The sequence below is a fragment of the Pristiophorus japonicus genome, chromosome 15 (assembly GCF_044704955.1).
Source record: "Pristiophorus japonicus isolate sPriJap1 chromosome 15, sPriJap1.hap1, whole genome shotgun sequence".
NCBI lineage: Eukaryota > Metazoa > Chordata > Chondrichthyes > Pristiophoridae > Pristiophorus > Pristiophorus japonicus.
The window spans coordinates 24,189,580-24,213,908 of NC_091991.1; the positions used below are offsets into that span (position 1 = coordinate 24,189,580).

At 44.1% G+C, this 24,329-nt stretch overlaps 1 protein-coding gene and 1 long non-coding RNA gene across 2 annotated transcripts in view; one reads left to right on the forward strand and one right to left on the reverse strand.

Annotated features, from left to right (window-relative positions):
* The window catches only part of LOC139280649 (protein kinase C-binding protein NELL2-like), a 290,626-nt gene that overhangs the window by 98,960 nt on the left and 167,337 nt on the right, over window positions 1-24,329 (reverse strand). Inside the window, exon 14 of the mRNA XM_070900237.1 lies at window positions 16,692-16,814. Within this exon, the coding sequence (XP_070756338.1) occupies window positions 16,692-16,814 (123 nt within the window). The remainder of the gene's footprint in view (window positions 1-16,691; window positions 16,815-24,329) is intronic.
* The window catches only part of LOC139280650 (uncharacterized), a 275,728-nt gene that overhangs the window by 15,449 nt on the left and 235,950 nt on the right, over window positions 1-24,329 (forward strand). The gene's annotated exons all lie outside the window — the stretch shown is intronic.

Sequence of the window (24,329 nt, forward strand, 5' to 3'; positions counted from 1 at the left end):
GGGGGGGGGGGGGGCATCAGCCAGGTGGCGAGGCCATATCCTTTGTCACCAATCATCCAGCACTGACCTTGTGGCTGACTGGTAAACATGTCAGATACAGTGCACTCACGCAGGATGTGAGCATCATGGATGCTGCCTGGAAATTTGTCATTCACTGCCATAATTATCTGGTTGTTGTCGATAACGAGTTGCACCTTCAGGGGGTGAAATCCTTTTCAGTTCCAAAAAACTTCTGCATCCTGAAAATGTGCCCACATGGCGATGTGCGCACAGTCTATTGCTCCCTGCACCTTGGGGAAGTTAGCAATTTGGTAGAATCCTAGAGCCCTCTCAGTTTGAGCCTCCGTGGTCATACGGAAGCTGATAAAGTCCATCCTATGTGCGTACAGGGCTTCAGAACCTGTCTAATGCAGCAACGTGTGGCATGCTGAGATATAGCGCAAATGTCGCCAGCGAAAGGAACTGGACGCGTAGAACGAAAGTGCCGTGGTCACCTTGACCTCGACGGGCAGTGCGGTCCTGATAGTGCTGGCAGGCTGCAGATCTCCCCTGATGAGCTGTCACTGATAACCTCTTTGTAGAAGCGCAGTATCTGAAGGCAGGTGTACTTGGATAAGTTAAGATAAGACCGCTTCTCCCTGTAAGTGTGGGAGGTGTATGGTCTCATCTTCCTCATCAGTCTGGCACGTTTTAGATTGGGCACATAATGCTGTTGAATATATCTTCTGCCATCTGTACTCTGCAGCATCTGCGTTGTAATCAAGGCAGACTGAGAAATGGCTGGCCCCATTCCAATAACTATCAGTATAATACCGATTGTTCACAAGCAATAAATGTCCCCACTAAGACACCTAAAGTAAATTCCAATTGTTCACAGTATGAAAAGATGTTTTTTCAGATGTTCACATCACCTTAAAAGACCTCCAGAGTACATCCAAACTCCCCCGAAGTTGAAGCAAAGCAGCCTTTTAAATGATGCGACCTGCGATTTAGAATGGCGTCCATACCGCTGTGATTAGTTCAGATCAGTTCAACTTTTTCACAGCGGTTTTTTCGGCGAGCGATATTGTTGGCGAGATGTGTGCGAGGTGCCGAAAGTAACGCTGGCCGATTTTCTGGGCATTAGATTCGGCAAATGTGATCTTTACGACAAAAAATAGTGGCCGGGCGGTATTATTAAATCTCGGCGTTAATTACATGCCAAACGTAACGTTGGGCGATATTATGGGTGTTGGGATCGCCCATTCTGATCTTTCCGCCCCAAAAAAGTGGGCAGACGGTATTATTTTTTAGCGGCATTACGTACATGCTGAAAGTAATGCTCGGCGATAAGTGACTGAGAAATGGGCATTACTTTCCATTTTGTGGCTAAATGGGCGATATATGAGCATTACACCTCATTTCAGCGTTAAAATGGACATTAAGTGGGTGGTATGCATGCAAAAATAATGGAATATCTAGCCCAATATCTTACATTTATATAGCACTGTTAATATAGAAAACCACCTGGCGGAGCTCCGGAACCATAAGGAAAAATGAATGCCAAGACAAAGAAGGAAAGAATAGCTTGCATGACTTAAAGTTTGGCCAAATGAAACATAGAAATTTACAGCACAGAAGGAAGCCATTTCGGCCCATCGTGTCCGCGCCAGCTGATAAAGAGCCACACGGCCCTTGGTCAGCAGCCCTAAAGGTTACATATAAACCTATGAACAATGATGGAAAGTAAAGAGCACCCAGCCCAACCAGTCTACCTCACCACAACTGCGCCACCCCTTATACTAAAACATTCTACACTCCACCCCAACCGGAGCCATGTGATCTCCTGGGAGAGGCATAAACCAGATTTAAAACCCAGGCCAATTTAGGGAGAAAAAAAACCAGGGAAAATTCCTCTCCGACCCATTCAGGTGATCGAAACTAGTCCAGGAGATCGCCCAGGCCGTAATCTATTCCCTGCAGTACTTACCATTATATCTGCTCCGTCCAACAAAAGGTCATCCAGTCTAATCCCAATTACCAGCTCTGGGTCTGCAATCCTGCAGGTTACTGTACTTTAAGTGCCCATCCAACCATCTCTTAAAAGTTGTGAGGGTTTCTGCATCCACCACTCGTCCAGGCAGCGAGTTCCAGATCCCCACAATCCTCTGCGTAAAGAAGCTCCCCCCTCAAATCCACTCTAAACCTTCCACTAACCACCTTAAAACTATGCCCCCTCATAATAGACCCCTCCACCAATGGAAATAGGCCCTTACTATCCACTATGTCCAGGCCCCTCAATATTCTGTACATCTTAATGAGGTCTCCTCTCAACCTCCTCTGTTCCAATGAGAACAAACCCAGCCTATCCAATCTGTCCTCATAACTAAGACTCGCCATTCCAGGCAGCATCCTAGTAAATCTCCTCTGCACCCTCTCTGGTGCAATCACATCCTTCCTATAGTACGGCGACCAGAACTGCACGCAGTACTCCAGCTGTGACCTAACCAAAGTATTATACAATTTAAGCATAACCTCCCTGCTCGTATACTCTATGCCTTGGCCAATAAGGCAAGCATTCCATATGCCTTCTTAAGCACCTTATCCATCTAGCCTGCTACTTTCAGGGATCTGTGGACAAGCACTCCAAGGTCCCTTTGTTCATCTACACTATTAATTGACCTACCGCTTTATGTGTATACTCTTTCCTTATTATCCCTCCCAAAGTGCATCACCTCATACTTCTCCGAGTTAAATTCCATTTGCCACTGCTCTGCCCACCTGACCAGTAGATTGATAGCCTCCTGCAGCCCATGACTTTCCTCTTCATTATCAACCACACAGCCAATTTTATTTTCACCTGCAAACTTCTTAATCATACTCCCTATATTCAAATCTAAATCGTTGATAGAAACCACAAAAAGTAAGGGACTCAGTACTGAGCCCTGCGGAACCCCACTGGAACCATCCTTCCAGTCACAAAATCATCCATCAATCATTACCCTTTGCTTCCTATCTCCAAGCCAATTTTGGATCCAACTTGCCACTTTGCCCTGTATCCCATGGGCTTTAACCTTCATGATCAGTCTACCATGGGGACCTTATCAAAAGCCTTGCTAAAGTCCATATATATAACATCGTACCCTCATCGAACCTCTTGGTTACCTCCTCAAAAAATTCAATCAGGTTAGTCAAACACAATCTTCCCTTAACAAATCAGTGCTGACTGTACCTAATTAATCCTTGCCTTTCCAAATACAGATTTATCCTGTCTTTCAGGATTTTTTCCAATAATTTTCCCACCACTGTGGTTAGGCCGACAGGCCTGTAATTACTCAGCCTATCTCTTTGTCCCTTCTTAAACAAGGGTACTACATTAGCAGTCCTCCAATCCTCCGGCACCATGCCCATATCCAAAGAGGACTGGTAAATGATGGTCAAGGCCTCTGCTATTTCCTCTTTTACTTCGCTCAACAGCCTGGGGTGCATTTCATCTGGGCCTGGGGACTTATCTACTTCCAAAGGTGCTAAACCCCTTAATACTTCTCTCTCATTATATTTATTTCATCCAGAATATCACACTCCTCCTCGATAGCAGTATCTGCATTGCCCCTTTCCTTTGTGAAAACAGGTGCAAAGTATTCATTAAGAACCCTCCCAACATCTTCCGTCTCCACACAAAGATTACCCTCATGATCCCTAATAGGCCCTATCCTTTCTTTAGTAACCCTCTTACTCTTAGTATATTTATAGAACATCTTTGGCTTTTCCTTAATTTTACTGACCAAGAATTTCTCATGCTTTCTCTTAGCATTCCTAATATCCTTTTTAATTTTGTCTCTACGCTTTCTATATCCCTCTAAAGATTCTATAGTATTTAGCCATTGGTATATGACATAAGTGTCCCTTTTTTTCTTAATCCTCCCCTGTAAGTCCCTAGACATCCAGGGAGCTCTAGAATTATTTTTCCCAGCCTTTTTCTTTAAGGGCACATGTTTGGCCTGAGCCTTCCGGATCTCCTCCTTGAATGCCTCCCACTGCTCCGACACTGATTTACCCACAAGTAGTTGTTTCCAGTCCACTATGGCCAAACTTGGAGGGGAAATCTAGAGAGGGACTACACTTAAAATTTTGAGGACTACATTGATATTTCTTTACCAAAAGGGGGAAAAGATCACCAGGATTATCATTTTTGAAGGCTTGTTAATGGAATGTTGTTAAATAGGGTAAGTACTTTTTATCTATCCCAAGATGTGTCTCATTTTAACAAAAAAATGAGCTGTATATCCATTTATTTTGTTGAGTGGATATGCCGGAATGATGTTGAGTAAGGAAATCAGTGTGAACACTTACTGAAGATTTTTTTAAGTAATTGGCCTTTAAATATACTCTGAACACAATGAAACTGAATGGATCCCATTTTCCTTATTAATCCAGTTCATTCATTTATGCAGGAATCCATGGAGAGATTCCATAGATGTAAATAGCTACAAAATGAATTGCTAAAATATGTTTTTAATCAAGTGATAATTGTACAGTGCTCACCTCCCAAGTGGTTTCTAATTTTAATAAAAACAAAATGGCCATGCAGTGTCCAAGGCACCATGACTGTGGGGGGACACAGATATAATTCCTTGTACAGTTGACTTTCTAATCTCAACTCTACTGACGTGCGAAGTCTAAGCAGAAGGGAGGATGAGGGGGGGATAAATGATCGTCCCCAAGGGCAGTTATTAGCAGAGATCAAGGAACAGGCTGCTTCCCCCAGGACCATGGGATGCTTACAGCTCAAGTGATTTGGAGATTAAAAACACACCAATATCATGCATATCATATCATGCACCTGTGACACTGGGAAGACGGATGTGAGTTCATCCCTCATAAGCCAGATTTCCAATCGTGGCCAGACCATCAGCGGAATCTACCAATCAAAGCCTAGATAATTCCTCCAGTGGGACATGGGTCAAGTCTTGGGCTAATTGTTGACTGGGAGACAGGCCAGCTACTGCGTGCCAGCCACGGCTGTCAATAAGATGCTAGTGCATCACATAAAGCCTGGCATATTTGCCAGCGCTGTGTGGAAACAGTTGGATCAGGTGGTAGCGGGTTTACTGCCAGGTCAGTGTATGGCTGATGGTAGAAAGCAAAAAGATCTAATTCTATTTTTTTTAAATTACTATTATTGTAACTTCTTCCAAACTGCCTTTGTAAATGTTATTCTGTGAAATAAATTGGTAATATATGTTTAAAATAATCTCAGGTGGAAAGAGTGGATGTAGAATCAGTGGTGAAAAGAAAATCTATCTAATGCAAAAACATTAGGGAAATTAATTTTTATTTGCATGAAATAAAATATATTTCTAGAATATTTTATTTTGAACTCTGACTCCTTGTAGCTTGCATATTGCTGTTAAAGTCACTGCCAGACTCCAATAGGAAAATACATTGTACCATCTCCCACTCAAAGCACTGTAATTACAGACTTTCTTTTAATAGTGCTGTGACTTTTAGGATGCAGCCTTCAACATTAACCTGGGCAAATAGAGAATGCTGTTGCTGTTTAACATATAAATTTGTGAGGCTGAACTAAAATTGCAAACCTTTGGGTACCGAGCATTAGTTCTCGAAACATTATTCCCGTTAAAAGTGTAAGCAAATTATTCTTGTATTGGATTAAAGCCAATAAAATAGTTTTGATTTAGAACAGATTTGTGACTCAAGCTATCAAGGCTTGAGACCAGTTGTGCTCGCCTGGCATATTCACTCAGTTCACTGACTGGGACTGCATGAAGTCATTACTCCTCTGGACTGTGTCTTACCCAGGGAGAGTAGATGTATTATGCATCAAATTAAGAGATGGAGGAATACAAGCTTCTGGAAAGATTTTATTTTCATAGTGGGGTAATGTAGTAGTGGCTGCTGGAAATTTATTTCACTTTTTTTTTTAAATCTCAGGGAGAACAATTCTTAAAGGAAGAATTAATGTTCAAAATCACAAAGGGTTCAAAATTATGAAGAGTTTTTATCGAGTAAATAATGAAAAACTGTTTCGACTAGCTGGAGGGTCAGTCACCAGTGAACACAGATTTAAGAAAATTGGGAAAAGAGTCAGAGTGGAGATGAGAAACTTTTTTATACAGCAATGATCTGGAATGCACTGCCTGAAAGAGCGATGGAAGCAGATTCAATCGTGGCTATCAAAAGGGAAGTGGATATATACCTGAAAAGGAAAAAATTGCAGGACTATGGGAAAATAATTATATAGCTCTTTCAGAGAGCTGGCACTGGCATGATGGGCCGAATGGCCTCCGTCTATGTTGTATGATTCTATCATTCTAATTCTGCTACTGCATTTTCAGACAGTGCAGGAGAATCCTTTTGCCAGTGGCAAATTTAAAGGAATTTAAATTTTCATGAAATGTTCTTATTCCCAGAGAAAAAGACAAGTCGGAGAAATTTACAGTGGTGGGGCTGCTGTGAGCAGAAGCTCAGTCCTGTACAGGGAAATTCTCTTTGACAATATAGTAAGAAGCCAGTCTGCCTGCATGAAAGTGGGCGAGTGAGTGGGGCGGGAAAAGCTTATCCATATGCGAGTTTGGCTTCAACTTTGCTTTGCAAGGTACACACGGCAACTAATGGAATTAGAGTTACATGCAGTCGAACTCTCTTGAAGCTGCAAAACTGACTGTGCAACATTTCAGTCTGAATGTCTGCAGATTAGCTCAATTGAAACAGACATTTGTCTTCACATCCGGACTATTCTTTTCCCTGCTCCCCAAAAAAGCTTCGAAAATGATCACACTGTTATTGCAGCTGACTATTCACGCATTTAACAACTTTGTCAGGGAATAAACAGCATGCAGCTCTTCAATAGATATCCTTAATTAAATCATGAACAGCAGATAATCAATGACCGTGATCTGTGTGAGCAATCACTTTAACCAACTTTTCTGTATTAGTTTTAGCAAGACTCACACATGTGGAAAACTGACTCTGACACACACGTCTATTTGATAAATTGTTTTTAAACTTGCTATCTTTTGGCTGGATTTTCTGCTTTTAGCATTTTGGGGCATTAATGACAGCAGGGATACTGCCTGGAAAAAGTTTGCACCCCAGTCAGCAATATTGGGCAGCTGGGCCCTGAGTGTGGGGCAGAGTGGTAAGGAAGGCCTTGCACACCTCCCGTCAGGCGCTAGGCCGGCTGAGCATGTGAAAATCCCGAGCTAAAGAGCTGGCCTGGGAGTGCTTTGAGAGAGGTCTGGGAAGAAAAAAAAACTGAAAAAAACCCACCAAAAACATTTCCAATACATAGCTCACGTCACCACAACGTAAATCACAAAAGAAAAAGAACAATCAAACTTACCTGAGGTCGCCATTACTTCCCTCTCTGCAGCCGCTACAGCTTGGAATGCCAGCTTTCACAGGTGTTCCCACCAGGCGGCGTTGCGGAGCGCTACAGGTCGGGCGGGAGCTTAAAATCGAGCCGGTATCGCAACCGGGGGCGTTGCACACCGGCTCACCTCTTCTGGGTGGTAATGCTCCGTGCCCCGCCGCAAACCGGCCATGAAAATCCTGGCAGGGCGCTGGAGACTGGCCGCCGCCCAGAAGAGCTCACCACCGCTATTGTTACGGAGGCAGACAGCAGTGGAAAATCTAGCTCTTTCTGTTTGCACACTGGATCCAGTGCTTTTAGCAAGACTATTTAATAATAGTTGTGATAAAGCACTTTTTTATAGAGGTATACCTTTAAAGCCAATGGTAAACATCAGAAATAAATACAGAAACTAGCTGGAAATGCACAGAAGGCCAATAGCGCCTAATGAAGGGTCTCACCCGAACTGTTAGGGGAAATCATGTTTAACTAATTTACTGGAATTCTTTGAGGATATAACGAGCATGGTGGATAGAAGTGTACCGATGGATGTGATGTACTTGGATTTCCAAAAGGCATTCGATAAGGTGCCACACAAAAGGTTACTGCAGAAGATAAAGGTACGCGGAGTCAGAGGAAATGTATTAGCATGGATCGAGAATTAGCTAACTAACAGAAAGCAGAGAGTCGGGATAAATGGGTCTTTTTCAGGTTGGCAATCGGTGGTTAGTGGTGTGCCACAGGGATCGGTGCTGGGACCACAACTGTTTACAATATACATAGATGACTGGAAGAGGGGACAGAGTGTAGTGTAACAAAATTTGCAGATGACACAAAGATTAGTGGGAAAGCGGGTTGTGCAGAGGACACAGAAAGGCTGCAAAGAGATTTAGATAGGTTAAGCGAATGGGCTAAGGTTTGGCAGATGGAATACAATGTCGGAAAATGTGAGGTCATCCACCTTGGGAAAAAAAAACAGTAAAAGGGAATATTATTTGAATGGGGAGAAATTACAACATGCTGCGGTGCAGCGGGACCTGGGGGTCCTTGTGCATGAATCCCAAAATGTTAGTTTGCAGGTGCAGCAGGTAATCAGGAAGACGATGGAATGTTGGCTTTCATTGCGAGAGGGATGGAGTACAAAAGCAGGGAGGTCCTGCTGCAACTGTATAGGGTATTGGTGAGGCCGCACCTGGAGTACTGCGTGCAGTTTTGGTCACCTTACTTAAGGAAGGATATACTAGCTTTGGAGGGGGTACAGAGACGATTCACTAGGCTGATTCCGGAGATGAGGGGGTTACCTTATGATGATAGACTGAGTAGATTGGGTCTTTACTCGTTGGAGTTCAGAAGGATGAGGGGTGATCTTATAGAAACATTTAAAATAATGAAAGGGATAGACAAGATAGAGGCAGAGAGGTTGTTTCCACTGGTTGGAGAGACTAGAACTAGGGGGCACAGCCTCAAAATACGGGGGAGCCAATTTAAAACCGAGTTGAGAAGGAATTTCTTCTCCCAGAGGGTTGTGAATCTGTGGAATTCTCTGCCCAAGGAAACAGTTGAGGCTAGCTCATTGAATGTATTCAAATCACAGATAGATAGATTTTTAACCAATAAGGGAATTAAGGGTTATGGGGAGCGGGCGGGTAAGTGGAGCTGAGTCCACGGCCAAATCAGCCATGATCTTGTTGAGTGGCGGAGCAGGCTCGAGGGGCTAGATGGCCTACTCCTGTTCCTAATTCTTATGATCTTATGTTCTTATGTTAACCTGTTTTTTTATTTTCATATGTTTTGTATTTCTATCATTTTATGTAGTTAAGTTTAAGTAGCAATATCTGAGAGTACTTCGACTCTCGTAGTTTTTTGATTTGCTAATAAATTTTGCAGGGGTTTTTGGGATGTGAAGAGAGCTGAAATTTGTTAAATAAGATCTTCCTGTTATATGCAAGGGTTATATGCAATTTGCTCTGAGGCTGGTAGCTGAAGAGTGCAGCCGCTGTTCTGTTATCTGGCTGGGAATCCCACTCAAGCTGCTGGAGTAGAACTGTATTCCAAGCTGCTCACATGGGCTTTTGCATTCTCAAATATATATATATATATTTTTTAATTTCACTTCAGTAGATATACCACTCAGGAAATCCAATGGTCTGCCCGAACACTTAGTAAACCCAGCTTCAGACCATACTGTCTTGAACCCAAGTTGTGTCGGGTCGATTTTTAACTTGTCGAAATCGCTGTTTACTGAGGTGATAATTGCCTCAAAATGGGGTCGGTAGTTGTACCACAATATTACCACCAACGCTCACAGACACCAATATTTGTACAGTGGCCTACTGCTGGACGGCCAAAGCACCCACCTGGCCCTCTTTTAAGCCCTCCTTCATTCAGCAAGTGACAACATAACGATACCCATAGTGAGACCATCCAAGAAACTATCAGTAACTAGTTTATAACACTTGGGGGAAGGGTAGGGGGGGGCGCTGTGGGGGGATGGCGAAAGGTATTTTAATCTAACCCGCCTGGCAGGAAATTAACTGAGTCGAATCAGCTGCTAGTATAACACCCTGACAGATTTTTATTTTCCATTGTCAGCTCTGGCTCAGTGGGTACCACACTTGCCTCTGAGTTAGAAAGTTGTGGGTTCAAATCCCACTCCAGGTACTAGAGCACATAAATCTAAGCTGACTCTCCAGTGCAGTGCTGAGGGAGCGCGGCACTGTCAGAGGTGCCATCTTTCAGATGGGACGTTAAACCACGGTCCCGTCTGCTCTCAGGTGGACTAAACGATCCCACAGCACTATTTTGAAGAAGAGCAGGGGAGTTAGCCCCGGTGTCCTGGCCAATATTTATCCCTCAATCAACATAACAAAAAAACAGATTATCTGGTCATCATCACATTGCTGTTTGTGGGAGCTTGCTGTACGCAAATTGCCTGCCGCATTTCCCACAATACAACAGTGACTACACTCCAAAAGTACTTCATTGGCTGTAAAGTGCTTTGAGATGTCCGATGGTCGTGAAAGGTGCTATATAAATGTAATTCTTTCTTTCTTTCTTTGGCTTCAACAGAAAGTAAAATTGGGCTGGGTATAATATGGGCAGTGATCTGATCCCATCAGTTTCCAGTCAGGTGGGTTAAGTTAAAATTATCCCTTTGGAATCGATCAACATTCCTTATAAAGGAACATCTTAATTAGCTCCCATAAGGTTATCTATTGAGGAATGAGGTTGAATTGTAGAAGTGACAGTATATTGTATATCTTCATTTGAGTATGGTCCAGAAAGAATGCAAAACCTTTAACTTTGATTTTCTTTTCTGAAAAAAATCAGTTAATTAATTTAGCGATCATTGCGGATATGGGATAAGCATCAAACTGAGCCCTGATTTAAGCTCAGATTCTTGTTTATTTAATTTGTTTTGGTTCAGTGTATATTTTAATTAGGTAACAGAGTGCGGGCACAGGAAACTATTGCAAGTGTAATGGTATCTCGTGGTTTCTCGGAGGAAAGACTGTCAAGAGAATTCGCGCTGGGTTACCTAGGGGCAAGACTAGAGTTATCATGGGGCCTAATACACCAACAACCATGGTTCATCAGGCAACAGTTAATTCTGCACTTGAACTTCTCCATATCACGGACAGATCTTTTATGAAAATTACATTGTGTGCTCTTTACAAATGTTCAGCAGTGCTCGTTCCAAAGTTACAATTTTATTAATCCACACAAAAATTGGTGCCTGTGCTGCGTTTCCACATACTTGGATATAATGCAGTTTTCATACACAAGGTCACGATGATTAATAAGAAGCTGTAGTGCTCATACTGCCTTCCAGATATGAGTTACTTACTAAAAGAGTATTATTTACTAGTTTCAGTGCTTTTTGTTGAAGAAACCATTGCATGAATAGGGTTCCGTCGCTACGGAAACCATAATAGCAAGGTAAAAGAGATCTCCATAATAATCAAACCAAGTGTCGATTCTTGGAAACCTTTTGTGAAGACTGTTTTGAGTCTAATATATTTTATAAACAGCCGGCTGTGAAAACTGAAAATACCAGTTTAGCTCCAAAAACCATGAGCATGTGCACTATCGGTGGTAAACAATGTGATTGCCACTAGCCAGAGAAATCTTGGGAGGTCCAATCCTTGGGTGTTCATTCAAATCTGAACACAATTTCCACTCTGTTACTTGGAAGATAAGAATACTGTATATACTCCAGAATACTGTATATACTCCAAACATTCTTTTAATATAAGCTGTTCAGTTAGTTCTGTTGGTTGCAAGTTTGGCCCATTGCTTCTGCCTTCATGAAGGAATTAAACATAAAAACATAAGAACATAAGAAATTAAGAAATAGGAGCAGGAGTAGGCCCATATGGCTCTTCGAGCCCGCTCCGCCATTTAATAAGATCATGGCTGATCTGATCATGGACTCAGCTCCACTTCCCTGCCCGCTCCCCATAACCCTTTATTCCCTTATCGCTCAAAAATCTGTCGATCTCCGCCTTAAATATATTCAACGTCCCAGCCTCCTGGGGTAGAGAATTCCATAGATTTACAACTCTCTGAAAGAAGAAATTCCTCCTCATCTCAGTTTTAAATGGGCGGCCCCTTACTCTGAGACTATGGCCTAGAACCGCCACTTTTTTGCATGTTTAATGTCCACTTAACACTCATTTTACTACTGAAATGACGTATAATGCCCATATATCGCCCATTTTGGCACAAACTGGAAACTGGCGGGCATTTTTCGGAAATTTATTGCTATGCATTACTTTCCCCATGTGCTTAACGCCAAGAAAAAATATTACCACCCGCCCACATTTTGGGGGCGAAATTAGCAGAATGGGCGAATTCAACGCCCATAATATCGGCCAGCATTACTTTCTGCATGAATTTAATGGCGAGATTCAATAACGCCCGGCCACTTTTTTTTGTTGTAAAGAGCATATTTACCGAAACGAGCGGCCATGAGATCGCCCAGCGTCAATTTCACCACCTCGCAAACATATCGCCCACAATATCGCTCGCCCGAAAAACCACCCAGAAAAAGTGCAACTAACCGGAACCAATCACAGCATTATGGACACCATGTTCTAGATCACATGTTGCATCCTAGAAAAGGCTGCTGTGCTTCAACCCCGGCGGAGTTCGGATGTACTTTGCAGGTCATTAGAGTTGATGTGAACATCTGTAAAAACATCTTGACCATACTCTGACCGATTAGAATTGAAGTGGCGTCTTCGTTGGGACATTCGTTGTTTGTGACCAACCGGTAGAAAACAGAGAGCTACTGCAATAGGGCCTGTACTTTCTCACCCTTTCTTTGTGACTAAATACATGCAGCAGATTCGAAATTGCCGAAGGAACGCTCCACTGCATTATGTGCCCAATGTAAGATGTGACAGACAGATGAGGAGGACCAGACGTTACACACCTCGCAAGTACAAGGAGAAGCATTCTTCTTCGGAGACTGCGCTTCCACAAAGAGGTTATCACTGAGGTATGCCAGCTGATAAGAGTAGATCTGCAGCCTGCCAGCACCAGCAGTACTGCACTGTCCGTCGAGTTCAAAGTCACTGCGGCACTGTCGTTCTGCGCCTCGGGTTCTTTTCAGGCCACAGCTGGTGACATTTGCAGACTTTCTCAGCATGCCACACATCACTGCATTAGACAGGTCACTGAAGCCCTGTACGCACGTAGGAAGGACTTGATCAGCTTCCCTATGAGCAGGGAGGCACAGAGTGAGAGGACTCTCCAGAATTGCAAACTTCCCCAAGGTGCAGGGAGCAATAGACTGTACGCACATCTCGATGCGGGCACCTTTTCAGGATCCTGAGGTTTTCAGGAACCGCAAGGGATTCCACTCCCTGAATGTCCAACTGGTTGTCGACCACCAACAAATTATACTGGCAGTAAATGCTCAATTTCCAGGCAGCATCCATGATGCTCACATCCTGCTTGTTTAACAATGAGCCACAAGGTCAATGCTGGATGCTTGGTGACAAAGGACATGGCCTCGCCACCTGGCTGATGACCCCCCTGTGAGACACCCACACCGAGGCCGAGAGACTGTACAACAAGAGCCACAGAGCAACTTGCAATATCATGGAGAAAACCATTGGAGTGCCGAAGCAACGCTTCGGATGCCTGGACCACTAGGGAGGCAAGATACAATACCACCCTGAGCAGGTAGCTCAATTTGTGGTGGTGTGCTCCATGCTACACAACTTAGCTATCAGGAGGGGACAAGATTTGCTTGATGAGTCTGACAGTCCACCTCACCAGAGAGAGGAAGAGGAGGACGAGGAGGCGGACGCTGACATCGGCCCAAACAATCAGGCTGACGCTGAAGCCATGACCCCGCCCCCCTGTAGACCACATGAAAGGGCCCATGGTGGCATGATAGCTGCAAGAGCCTTACGTCAGGAGCTCATCAATGATCGCTTTGCCTGAAAGAACGTTGATGTTATTTACAAGGCTGACACACTGCTGGGTGCGCAGGTCATACATCAATGGTGGGCATCACCTTGGTGACAGTTAAAGTTTAAGTTGATTGAAGTTAAGTGTGATTATTATACCCTTTTGATAAGGAATCACCAGTGTGTAATGGTGCAGCTATCTGAGCCAATGTGCTACAAGGTTTTGTTAAATCAAAAACATTTAAACCGAACATTAGTCTGAAATCATCAGTATTTCTGTACAAACCAACCCTTTCCCCTACCCCCTCCCCTGCTTCTCCTCCCCACCGCTACCCCTTCCCCTCCTGACTCCAAGCCGCCTGGCCGAGGAGGTCCTCAGGCGATACTTCATTGGGGGCGCGGAGAGGGGGGGGGCGGTGACGGCCGAAGCGCTGCTTGGACGGATATGGGAGAGGATGGTCCTGAGGTGGGAATGTGCTCTGAGCCAGAAGCAAGATGTTGCTGCTGGCTCTCATGTGTGGTTGTGTAAGAGAAAATTGGTATTAGAGGTATAAGCGAAATAAGGTTTAAAGTGCCGGCTTCTACATTGGCTCAGCAAAAGGGGCAGACGGTCTGTGGCTGACCTCACGTTCTAACATATTCCAGCACCAAGGACCCAGAGGCCTCTGATTCAACATTGATGTACCAAAACACCAGATAACATTAAGGTACGTCCAGTCCGACAAGATAAGACTCTGTGAAAAGACTCTTAACAGACTTTTAGGCGTTATGTACGATCTGTCAATCCAAAATATTACTAATAAGGTAACCCAATTAGAGATCGAGGGAAGTCGTACCGGGGGGGGCGAAGGGATCTATGAAATGTGTAAGTGATGTACAATTTTGCTATTCAGGGAACATCTCCACTCACAGGCAGCTGTGATGAGAAGTGTTCCCGGACGTCTGTATTGTTATACCTTGCCATCCATCTCCGTCTAATACTTCGAGGGCTGCTACGCGGGTTGGGACGAGCGTCGACCCTTTATGTCAAAGGACCCGCTCGTGGGAAGAGAAGCCTTCCCATTTTCCCCTTTAATTGGCAATGGGGGTGCATCATCTTGGGGTGCAGTGCAGCGCTCCGGGACCACTGGGAGCCCTCTGCCACCAGTGTTCCTGGCTACCAGCTCCAGAGCCTCCACCATCCTTTCCATGTTATATCTTATTTGTTGGACAAAAACTCAGTGCCAACTATGTTCTTGGTGCTTTGTAGGTTTTTTGCTGCTGGTGAATCTCCGTCGTGCCTCCCACAACAGCCAGACAAGCACACACCACAGCCAAACACGCTTTCAGTGCTTCTGAACTCCCTCTCTCTCTGTCTCCTCTTCTGTGCATGTCATGATGACCCTTGACCTCCTGAATCGCTGGAATCAAGGTTGCCATGCCGTTGCTAAGGACGGCCATATTTTATGGCAGAAGGTCAAAAAAATCTAACGCTACCGCCCATTTGATATCGCTCGCGGTAACGCCCATTTTCAAAAATGGAAACAAGGTGTTTTGAGAATGGGCGAGAAGCTGGCGATCTGAAAATCCTTTTTTAGTGCCCACGTCGGAAAGAACACTCATTTTTGGGCGATAAGCACAAAAGTGGAGGTTCTAGCCCTATGTCCCCTAGTTTTAGTTTCCTCTTTTGGGGGCAAAATTTCCCCTTTTTAGAGCCCTGTTAGCGCCTCCGCTAACAATTTTCACCCAGGGCAGGGGGACACTACCGCCTCTCAGTAAATTGCCTGGATGGTTGCAGAGGCACTGTCACAGCAGCGCTGCACCCTACGGTTAGCGCCCTGGGCCACCACGCAATCGGCGATGTTGTTATCACCGTGCGCGGCGACCCCTCACCGCCCTGCGCAGAGTGCTTAATGCCCCACGGAGGAAATTGCCCTGTGGGCCGCGAGACTGGAGCGGGCGGATGTCAACGGCAACTTTGCGGGTCACGAAGCTGGCGGACATCTGCATTCAGGGCGGTGATTAAAGGGGAGGGGCGCCAGCGTCCTGGGCCGCCATCTTTTTATGTCGTCCGACTCTCGGGTCAGCTGAACCATGGCGGCCCTAGCTTGCTCCAAGGCATCATCATGCAGCCCGGCACTCCGTCTTGGGTACTGGGCTGTTGGCCTGATGGCCAGATCTGCTTCGGGGCGCTAAAAGCCCTGGCCCCGGAAGGTTACCGCCCCCAATCAGGGTGTGGGGCAATTTCACCCCCTTTGACTTTGTCACGATTATCTCCATTCCAAAGCCATTTTAGGTGGCATGGTGATATCTAGTGGAAATGGCCCGGTCTTGATCAACAAGTGACTCTGGGATAGAAGATGAAGCTGAACTATTTAGGGAACTGTTAAAGTGTAGAATTGTTCTGTTTTATTTTAGAAACCTGCACTTTGCTGTGATATGTATGCTCTTTTAACTGTTCCAGAAAAAGTATATAGTACTGGTGTGAATCTTAATCAGAATCTTAATCAGACCGAGACATACATACTAGGGGCAATTTTAACATTCCCGGCTTGGCAGGAACAGAGTGAGCGTACAGTTCAAGTGAAATGGCTGTTTTTCCCGCCAATTCAGATTTCAATGCCACTGGTTTAGCGGTGGATGAGTTGCCCGCCGGACTTGTGCATTAATGCAAATTTGGGACCCGTAACACCAATGTGACATCGATTGCATTTTAACCTGGGCCTGAGATATGCCTTTGATATGTCTTTTTGCCACTGGGGAGGAAGAATAGCCACATGCAAGGAACACAGTAACTGCTGTTATGTGCTCTGCACCACAGTGCTTGAAAAGTCCAGGAACGAAAACTCACTAAAACTTTTCATTGAAGTCTCTGTCACTTTAACACCATGTGGTTCAAACCAAAGAGTGCTTATAAATATCTTGGCAGTACTTACCCTTACAACGGGTACCGTTGCCAGTATATCCCGGTTTACAGATACAGTTGTGACCACCAACAGTATTAAAACATAGAGCGTTCTCATCACAGCTGTGTTGCTTTGTGCTGCATTCGTCATGTTCTAAGGGGAAAAAAGAAAAAGTCATATGCATCATGATAAGCTCAATTGTGATTAAAGGATTGCATTACCAAAATTATCTTTAAAAAAAATGTTTTAAAATTTCCGCTTTTACTGTGGCCACCCTAAGAACATACTGAAGAATTCCAGTATGAATGAGAAAGCCACGGCTATCTCCATTCCAAAGTCAATCTAGGTGGCCTGGTCATATCTAGTGGAAATGACCTGATCTTGATCAACAAGTGACTTTGGGATAAAAGGATTTTGCTGAATTTTTTAAGGGACTGTTAAAGTATAGAATTGTTCTATTTTATTTTATATTGCACTCTTTTGAATGTTCCACCAAAAGTATAGACATTGTACTGGTGTGAATCATAATCAGACCAAAATATATATATGTCAATATGAGGAATCAAATTTGAAATGTTCTGGTTTACCATGCACCCATCTGACATACCTCAAGACAATTAAAAATATCTGTTTTTACTTTGTACCAAAGTTTTTAATTGATATTAAAAAAAACAATAGCTTGTCCCCCATGAGCTTATTTACTAGTGGTGTGGGATATGAAGAACAGCTGTAAAGTTTAGCTGCTAACCTGACCTGTCCCTTTTAAGGTCACTGTTCATGTACTCCACATGGAAAAGTAGTCTTGAGGTTGATTAGAGACTAGTTATTGTAAATGAAATGTTGTCCAGATTGTCAGCTCCTCTCCTTGTTGCCTGAACAAATTCCCTGGTTCAGTTCACGTTAAGAAATTGCTCAGTTGTGATCTGTTAGTGTTTTCAAAAAGATGCAATATTGGGTGTGTGATGGACACTCATAAAACTTTCATATAAATAGATATAATCTGAGGTGGAGGCAGATATGTTGCAGGACATCCTATGGACACTCCAAATGTTCATTGTTGCTGAACACAATGCCTGGTTCAGATTATTTAAATTAACTTGAATTTTTTTTACTATTTGGGATGTGGGGTTACAATTATTATTCGTCTCTAGTTACAATAACTGTGATATCTTCCTTACGACATCATAAACACACACTTCACAAAATGGCTTCAACTCTGGAGCTTGTCAGGTGACCTGACCTTTTTATTATTGTTGTAAACCGCAAAGGCTGCATTACCACAGTAGTCCACTAGGTGGAGCAGTAGTCTACTAGGTGGAACTATATTACAATAACAACTGGGTGACTTGCTGGGCTACTTTAGAGGACGTTAAGAGTTAACCACATCATGTGGACTGGAGCCACATATAAGTCAGATGAGGATGGGGTAAAAGATTTCATGCCCTGAAGAAGTTTACTGAACCAATTGGGCTTTTATGACTATTGGCAACATTTTCTGGTATTAGCCCACAAATTACCGCAGTTATTCGATTCATAACTTACTACGGTGAAGTTATAAACTCGTGATTTACTAGCTCAATGATGACAGGATGCATTAACTGTGAATATTGTAATTTTGTGAGTAAATCACAATTGTTGTCAATATTGGTGGTTTGTGTCCATTCCAAGAGGTTAGGCAAGTGACGTGTTTCTATGCTTCACTCAATTCCACTCCATATTGCTTTCCAGGATTTGTGGGAGAGGGGTTGACTGATTTGTATTCAGATTTTCTTGGGCTCCGTACAGGATGTCCTAGGTCTGGATCACTATGTGGGACATTGTGAGAAGTGAATCCAGTTGATAATTTTATATCCCACAGCATGTTGGAGCTCCAACTGCTGCGCCTATAAGCCTGGATTCTTTTTTTTATCCTCGTTATTATTCACAGAACTGTAACATGTTATAATTCTGTCAATCCTTATCGGTCTGAACTTCATTACTTTGCACGTTCTTTAAAACACAGCGACACTGTGAAATCAAGTGTAGTCGTGAAAAGATAAAGCTATGTAGCATCAGCATACAGCTGAAAGCTGACCCCACCCACCATGCTTGCAGATAATGTCATTTATCAGAGGAATAGGTGAGAACTAAGGATGGCATCTTAGGGTACACTGGAGGTGAAAGTTAGGCACAAAAGGACACACCATGCCCAGAAATTTACTAGGATGCATGCAGTTCTGGTCGCCGTATTATAGAAAGGACGTGATTGCACTAGAGAGGGTGCAGAGGAGATTTACTAGGATGCTGCCTGGAATGGAGAATCTTAGTTATGAGGAAAGATTGGATAAGCTGGGTTTGTTCTCATTGGAACAGAGGAGGTTGAGAGGAGACCTCATTGAGATGTACAAAATATTGAGGGGCCTGGACATAGTGGATAGTAAAGGCCTATTTCCATTGCTGGAGGGGTCTGTTATGAGGGGGCAAATTTTTAAGGTGGTTGGTGGAAGGTTTAGAGGGGATTTGAGGGGAGGCTTCTCCACGCAGAGGGTTGTGGGGATCTGGAACACACTGCCTGGAAGGGTGTTGGAAATAGAAACTCTCACCACATTTAAAAGGTGCTTGGATGGGCACTTAAAGTGCTGTAATCTGCAGGGTTATGGACCGAGAGCTGGTAAGTGGGATTAGACTGGATAACCTCTTGTTGGCTGGTGTAGATACAATGGTAAGTACTTCAGAGAATCTAATACGGCCAGGGTGATATCCTGGACTAGTTTCGATCGGCTGGATGGGTCAGAGAGGAATTTTCCCAGATTTCTTTTCCCCCAATTGACCTGGGTTTTTATCTGTTTTTTTGCGTCTCCCAGGAGATCACATGGCTCCTGTTGGAGTGGAGTGTAGAATGTTTCGGTGCAAGGGGTGTTGCAGTTGTGTGGGGCAGATTGGTTGGGCCGGATGCTCTTTACCTTTCCGCCATTTTTCATTGGTTTATATATAACCTTCAAGGCTGCTGACCGAGGGCCGTGTGGCTCTTTGTCGGCCGGCGCGGACACGATGGACCGAAATGGCCTCCTTCAGCGCTGTAGATTCCTATGTTTCTAAATGTGGTAGCTATGTTGGACTGGAACCAAGAACACAGTGTCACTGAGGTGGACCTCACAAAAGGAGGATGGTGCGCTCAACTTTGCCAAAGGTCACGCAGAATGCTATTGGTGACTTTGACCAGGTCTCAGGACAGGACAGACGCCAGGCTAAAGGAATTCTAGCTGACGAGTTAGGCACGGAGTAAGATTGTGACGCCACATTGCAGGGCCATAGAAAACAAAAAGGTTGGAAGTGAGGCAGTATGGAGACAGAATAGAAGGATTGAGGCGGGAGGGGGCGGTTAAGGGGGTTTTTACAGCAATTTTGAAATATAAACAGACATTTCATATTTAGGTTGTTTACTAAGATATATGTTTTACAATTTTTAAGCATAATTTAAGTCCTGTGCATTCCAGTGCATAAATTTTTCAGTTAAGATATGAATTCTACACAATTGAAACTGATTTTATTACTAGTATAAATGTCACACTTGTTTGGATAGTATGATATTTTCATCCAAGTAATACAAGGCATTTAGATAGTACTGTGAAACCTTGCAAGAATTTCAAGGGCCGGGGTCTATGTGATGGATTTAATCTTGTATTCACTTTTTGGTCTCTTGCCTCTAGTGCCTTATATGTTGAGTAGTAATCATACTTTAGAAAATAATTCATAATGCGTGTCCTTTTGAACATTTGGAATATAACAATCATTGTATGAGAACCAAAACATCAGCACCCTATTTCAATCATATTTCATTATTATAATACTACTACTGCAGTGCCAGAAATGAAAATGGGTGCTATCTGCTTGTCCCAACAGGTTCTAAATTACAGATTGAAACTCTGACAACCCCTTCTCGAAATAGGACAGATGATAAAGCCATGTCTAATAATATAGCCTAGAACAAAGAGGAGTTTCCTTTTAGTAATTTTCTACTTTCTATTCCAATTAATCCAAAGTTACTTTACAATAAGCTTCTCAACAACAACAATAGGAACTTACATTTAAATAGCGACTTTAACATAGTAAATTGTCCCAACGCGCTTCATAGGAGTGTTATCAAACAAAATTTGACACCAAGCCACATAAGGAGATATTAGGACAAGTGGTCAAAGAGAGAGGTTTTAATGAACATCTTAAAAGGAGGAAAGAGGCAGAAAGATTTAGGGAGGGAGTTCCTGAGCAACTGAAGGCATGGTGGCCAATTGTACAGCAATGAAAATCGGGCATGTGCAAGAGAGCTAAATTGGAGCAGAGATCTTGGAGGGCTGTAAGGGGTTACAGAGATCGGGAGGGCTGAGTTCTATCAGAGCTCAGATATCAGGAAAACATTTTAAAAAAAGAAAAATATTTTAACAGTATAAAAAATGCATAGTGTAATGAACTTGCAGTCTTGCATTTGACTGTACCTGTGTGTAGCAGCTGGTCTGATAGATTTGACCTGCGATCTCAGCCTTCATTGAAGCTGCCTATCTTCAGTTACAACTGAAGGGACATCGACCCGAAACGTTAACTCTGCTGCTCTACACAGATGCTGCCTGACCCGCTAAGATCTCCAGCAATTTCTGTTTTTATTTCAGATTCCAGCATCCACAGTATTCTGCTTTTGTTCAGTTATAATCTCCTGTACTCCCAGATGTCTGTTGTTAACCAATGAAACTTAAAAGATGTAAATGCAGACTGTTTTTTCGAAAAGAAATTTCAGTTCTGAGTCTACTGGAGGATTATGATGTGCAGTACACTGAATCCTGGCGGCATGACTAATGACTGCTGCCTACTCCATTTTTTATTTTTTTTAAATCGAAAACCAGGCTAAGCAGTGCAAAGGGACATCTGACTTGAAAATGAAAAAAACCCCAGAAAAATAAGGGGGCGCTAACGGGGCGCAAATGACCTTTTGCCCGGGAATGGCGCCAGTAACGACTCCCGCTAAATTACGTGGGAGTTTAGCAGCGACGGTAGCCAGTAGCGCCCCGCTCCGCTGTGCCAGCGATGACGACGTCATCACCATGTGCAGCGACCCCTTTTCGACCCCGAGCAAAGATTCCTGATCGCCCCCTGAAGCTGCGCGTAAATAAAAAAATGGCCGACTTACCTGTCGCGGCACGTTGCCACCTAGAACGCAGAGTCTGTGCCACCATCTGGCAGCCCGGAACTCTGCGTGAGTGCCAGGTTGATGGCATGGCACCCGCTCCCCGGTGGTCCAGGTAGGGCCCCGCAGAGCCTGCAGCTTGGCCCTCCCCTTTAATGAAGTGGCGGGTCCCTTCTACCCGGCAGCGTTACGCCCCCCCAGTGCATATCGCTGCGCCCCGCTCCCTCTGCTTCCGCCTCCTTAGTGCCCCAGAGAGGAAGTGGGGCGCGTTTTTTTGTGCTCCACTTCCTCTCTGGAGCGGTAACCCCAATTTCACGAGTGGGGCGGAACCTCCGCACCTGGCGCAGGAACCCCCTCCTCACGGATGTTACCGCCCCCAATTTCCCGGCCTTAATGTCAACAGGAAGGATAAGAGTACAAGTGAAACCAGACGGATATAAAGTTGCCAGCTCACTAATAACGTTTGGACATCATTTGAATTCTACATGTGAGCTACAGATGGTAGTTTTGGACAATGGGAAATTGGCCCGCTTCCGCAGAGAGCCGGCCGGCATCAAGGGCCTGTCAGGGATGGGGTGCGGGGGGGGGGGGGGGTGATGATAATGAGCCACCTCCTCCTTGCCCTGCAAAAATCTTTAATTTAAAAAAAAAACTTATCTTTTCCTGAGCGGCCTCCAGCGCTCCCTTTGAAGGATTGTTGGTTAGGTCGCTCATCGCCTGGTATAGCTGGGACAAGCATGCATGGTGCAGGCTCTGCCCACCTGTACATTAAAATTGCAATTGGAGTCCTACAACTGACATAGGACCCTGATTTATTGGCCTGTTTTTGGGCAGGAGTGCTGGGCGTCTATTTAAAGGCCTGCCTGAAAATTGAATCAGGTGTCCAAGGTGCCCACCAGACCTATCTCTGCCTGTTGCCAATTTTCAGGCGAGTAAAGTGCTCATTTTATTTGAATCTTCCCATTGTTATACTTTTTTATTGTTTCATTCAATTGAATGTTTTAATGCATTGTTCTCTGCTGATTTATATTGTTGGTTTTTCACTTCAAATACTTTCCTTCCTAAACCTTTCAGAATTTCTGTTATACAGCAAGCTGTACTGTCACCATTTGTTCTGTCCTCTTGTAGTTTTTTCTCTAACCCAATTTCCTCTTGTCTCCTAATTTTCATTTCAAGCACACTCCAGTAGGTGCTGTGTCATCTGAGAAATAAATTTACTCTGACAACCGACATGGCTGACAGCCATAACAGACTACCCTCGTCTCGTCTTGGAATATGATTATCTCCAACCAGCGAAAGCCTAACCACCGCCCCTTGACATTCAACAGCATTACCATCGCCGGATCCCCCACCATCAACTTCCTGGGGGTCACCACTGACCAGAAACTTAACTGGACCAGCCACATAAATACTGTGGCAACAAAAGTGGGTATTCTACGGAGTGTCTCAACTCCTGACTCTCCAAAGCCTTTTCACCATCTACAAGGCACAAATCAGGAGTATGATGGGATACTCTCCACTTGCCTGGATGAGTGCAGCTCCAACAACACTCAAGAAGCTCAACACCATCCAGGACACAGCAGCCCGCTTGATTAACACCCCATCCACCACCTTCAACATTCACTCCCTTCACCATCAGCGTACCTTAGCTGCAGTGTGTACCATCTACAAGATGCCGTGCGGCAACTCACCACAGCTTCTTCAGCAGCACCTCCCAAACCCGCAAACTCTACCACCTAGAAGAACAAGGGTAGCAGGCGCATGGGAACACCACCACCTCCAAGTTATACACCATCCTGACTTGGAAGTACATCACTGTTCCTTCATTGTCGCTGGGTCAAATTCCTGAAACTCCCTCCGTAACAGCACTGTGGGAGTACCTTCACCACACAGACTGCAGCGGTTCAAGAAGGCAGTTCACCTCCACCTTCCCAAGGAAAATTAGGGATGGGCAATAAATGCTGGCCTTGCCAATGATGCCCATATCCCATGAACAAATAAACAGATATATAACCTGCCTCATTACTTTCTCATCAAAGGAAGAGTTCTCTTTAAAGTCTGCAAAAACTTTGCTAACAATAGAGTTGGAGATTTGGTTTAAGAATATTTAAAGAGTTGTGCTTGAATTTTAAAAGATCTGAACATGGCTCACTGTGGCATTTAATTAATTAGCTTAAATCTCTTCAACTGAGGGGTAGAGGTAACCAGGCCAACAAAACCATTCAGGCCACATGCTATTTGTAATATATGCACCTGTGAATATGCTCACAGGTTTGTAGAGCTGTTGTCATGCGGTGTCCACCGGTACGTTCGCAACCTTCCGTGAGAGGTGGGCGCTGGAGGGACTGGAGTGCATCATCACCCCCGGCAAACAAATTTTAATTTGATTTTATATGTTGATTAAAGTATACAAGAAAATAGTTGTAGAGCTGTTGCATTGTGAGCGACTTAGCCAATCACGTGATGTTCACAAGGCTTAATAAAACCACAGTCAATTGGGTCTAGGTCATCCA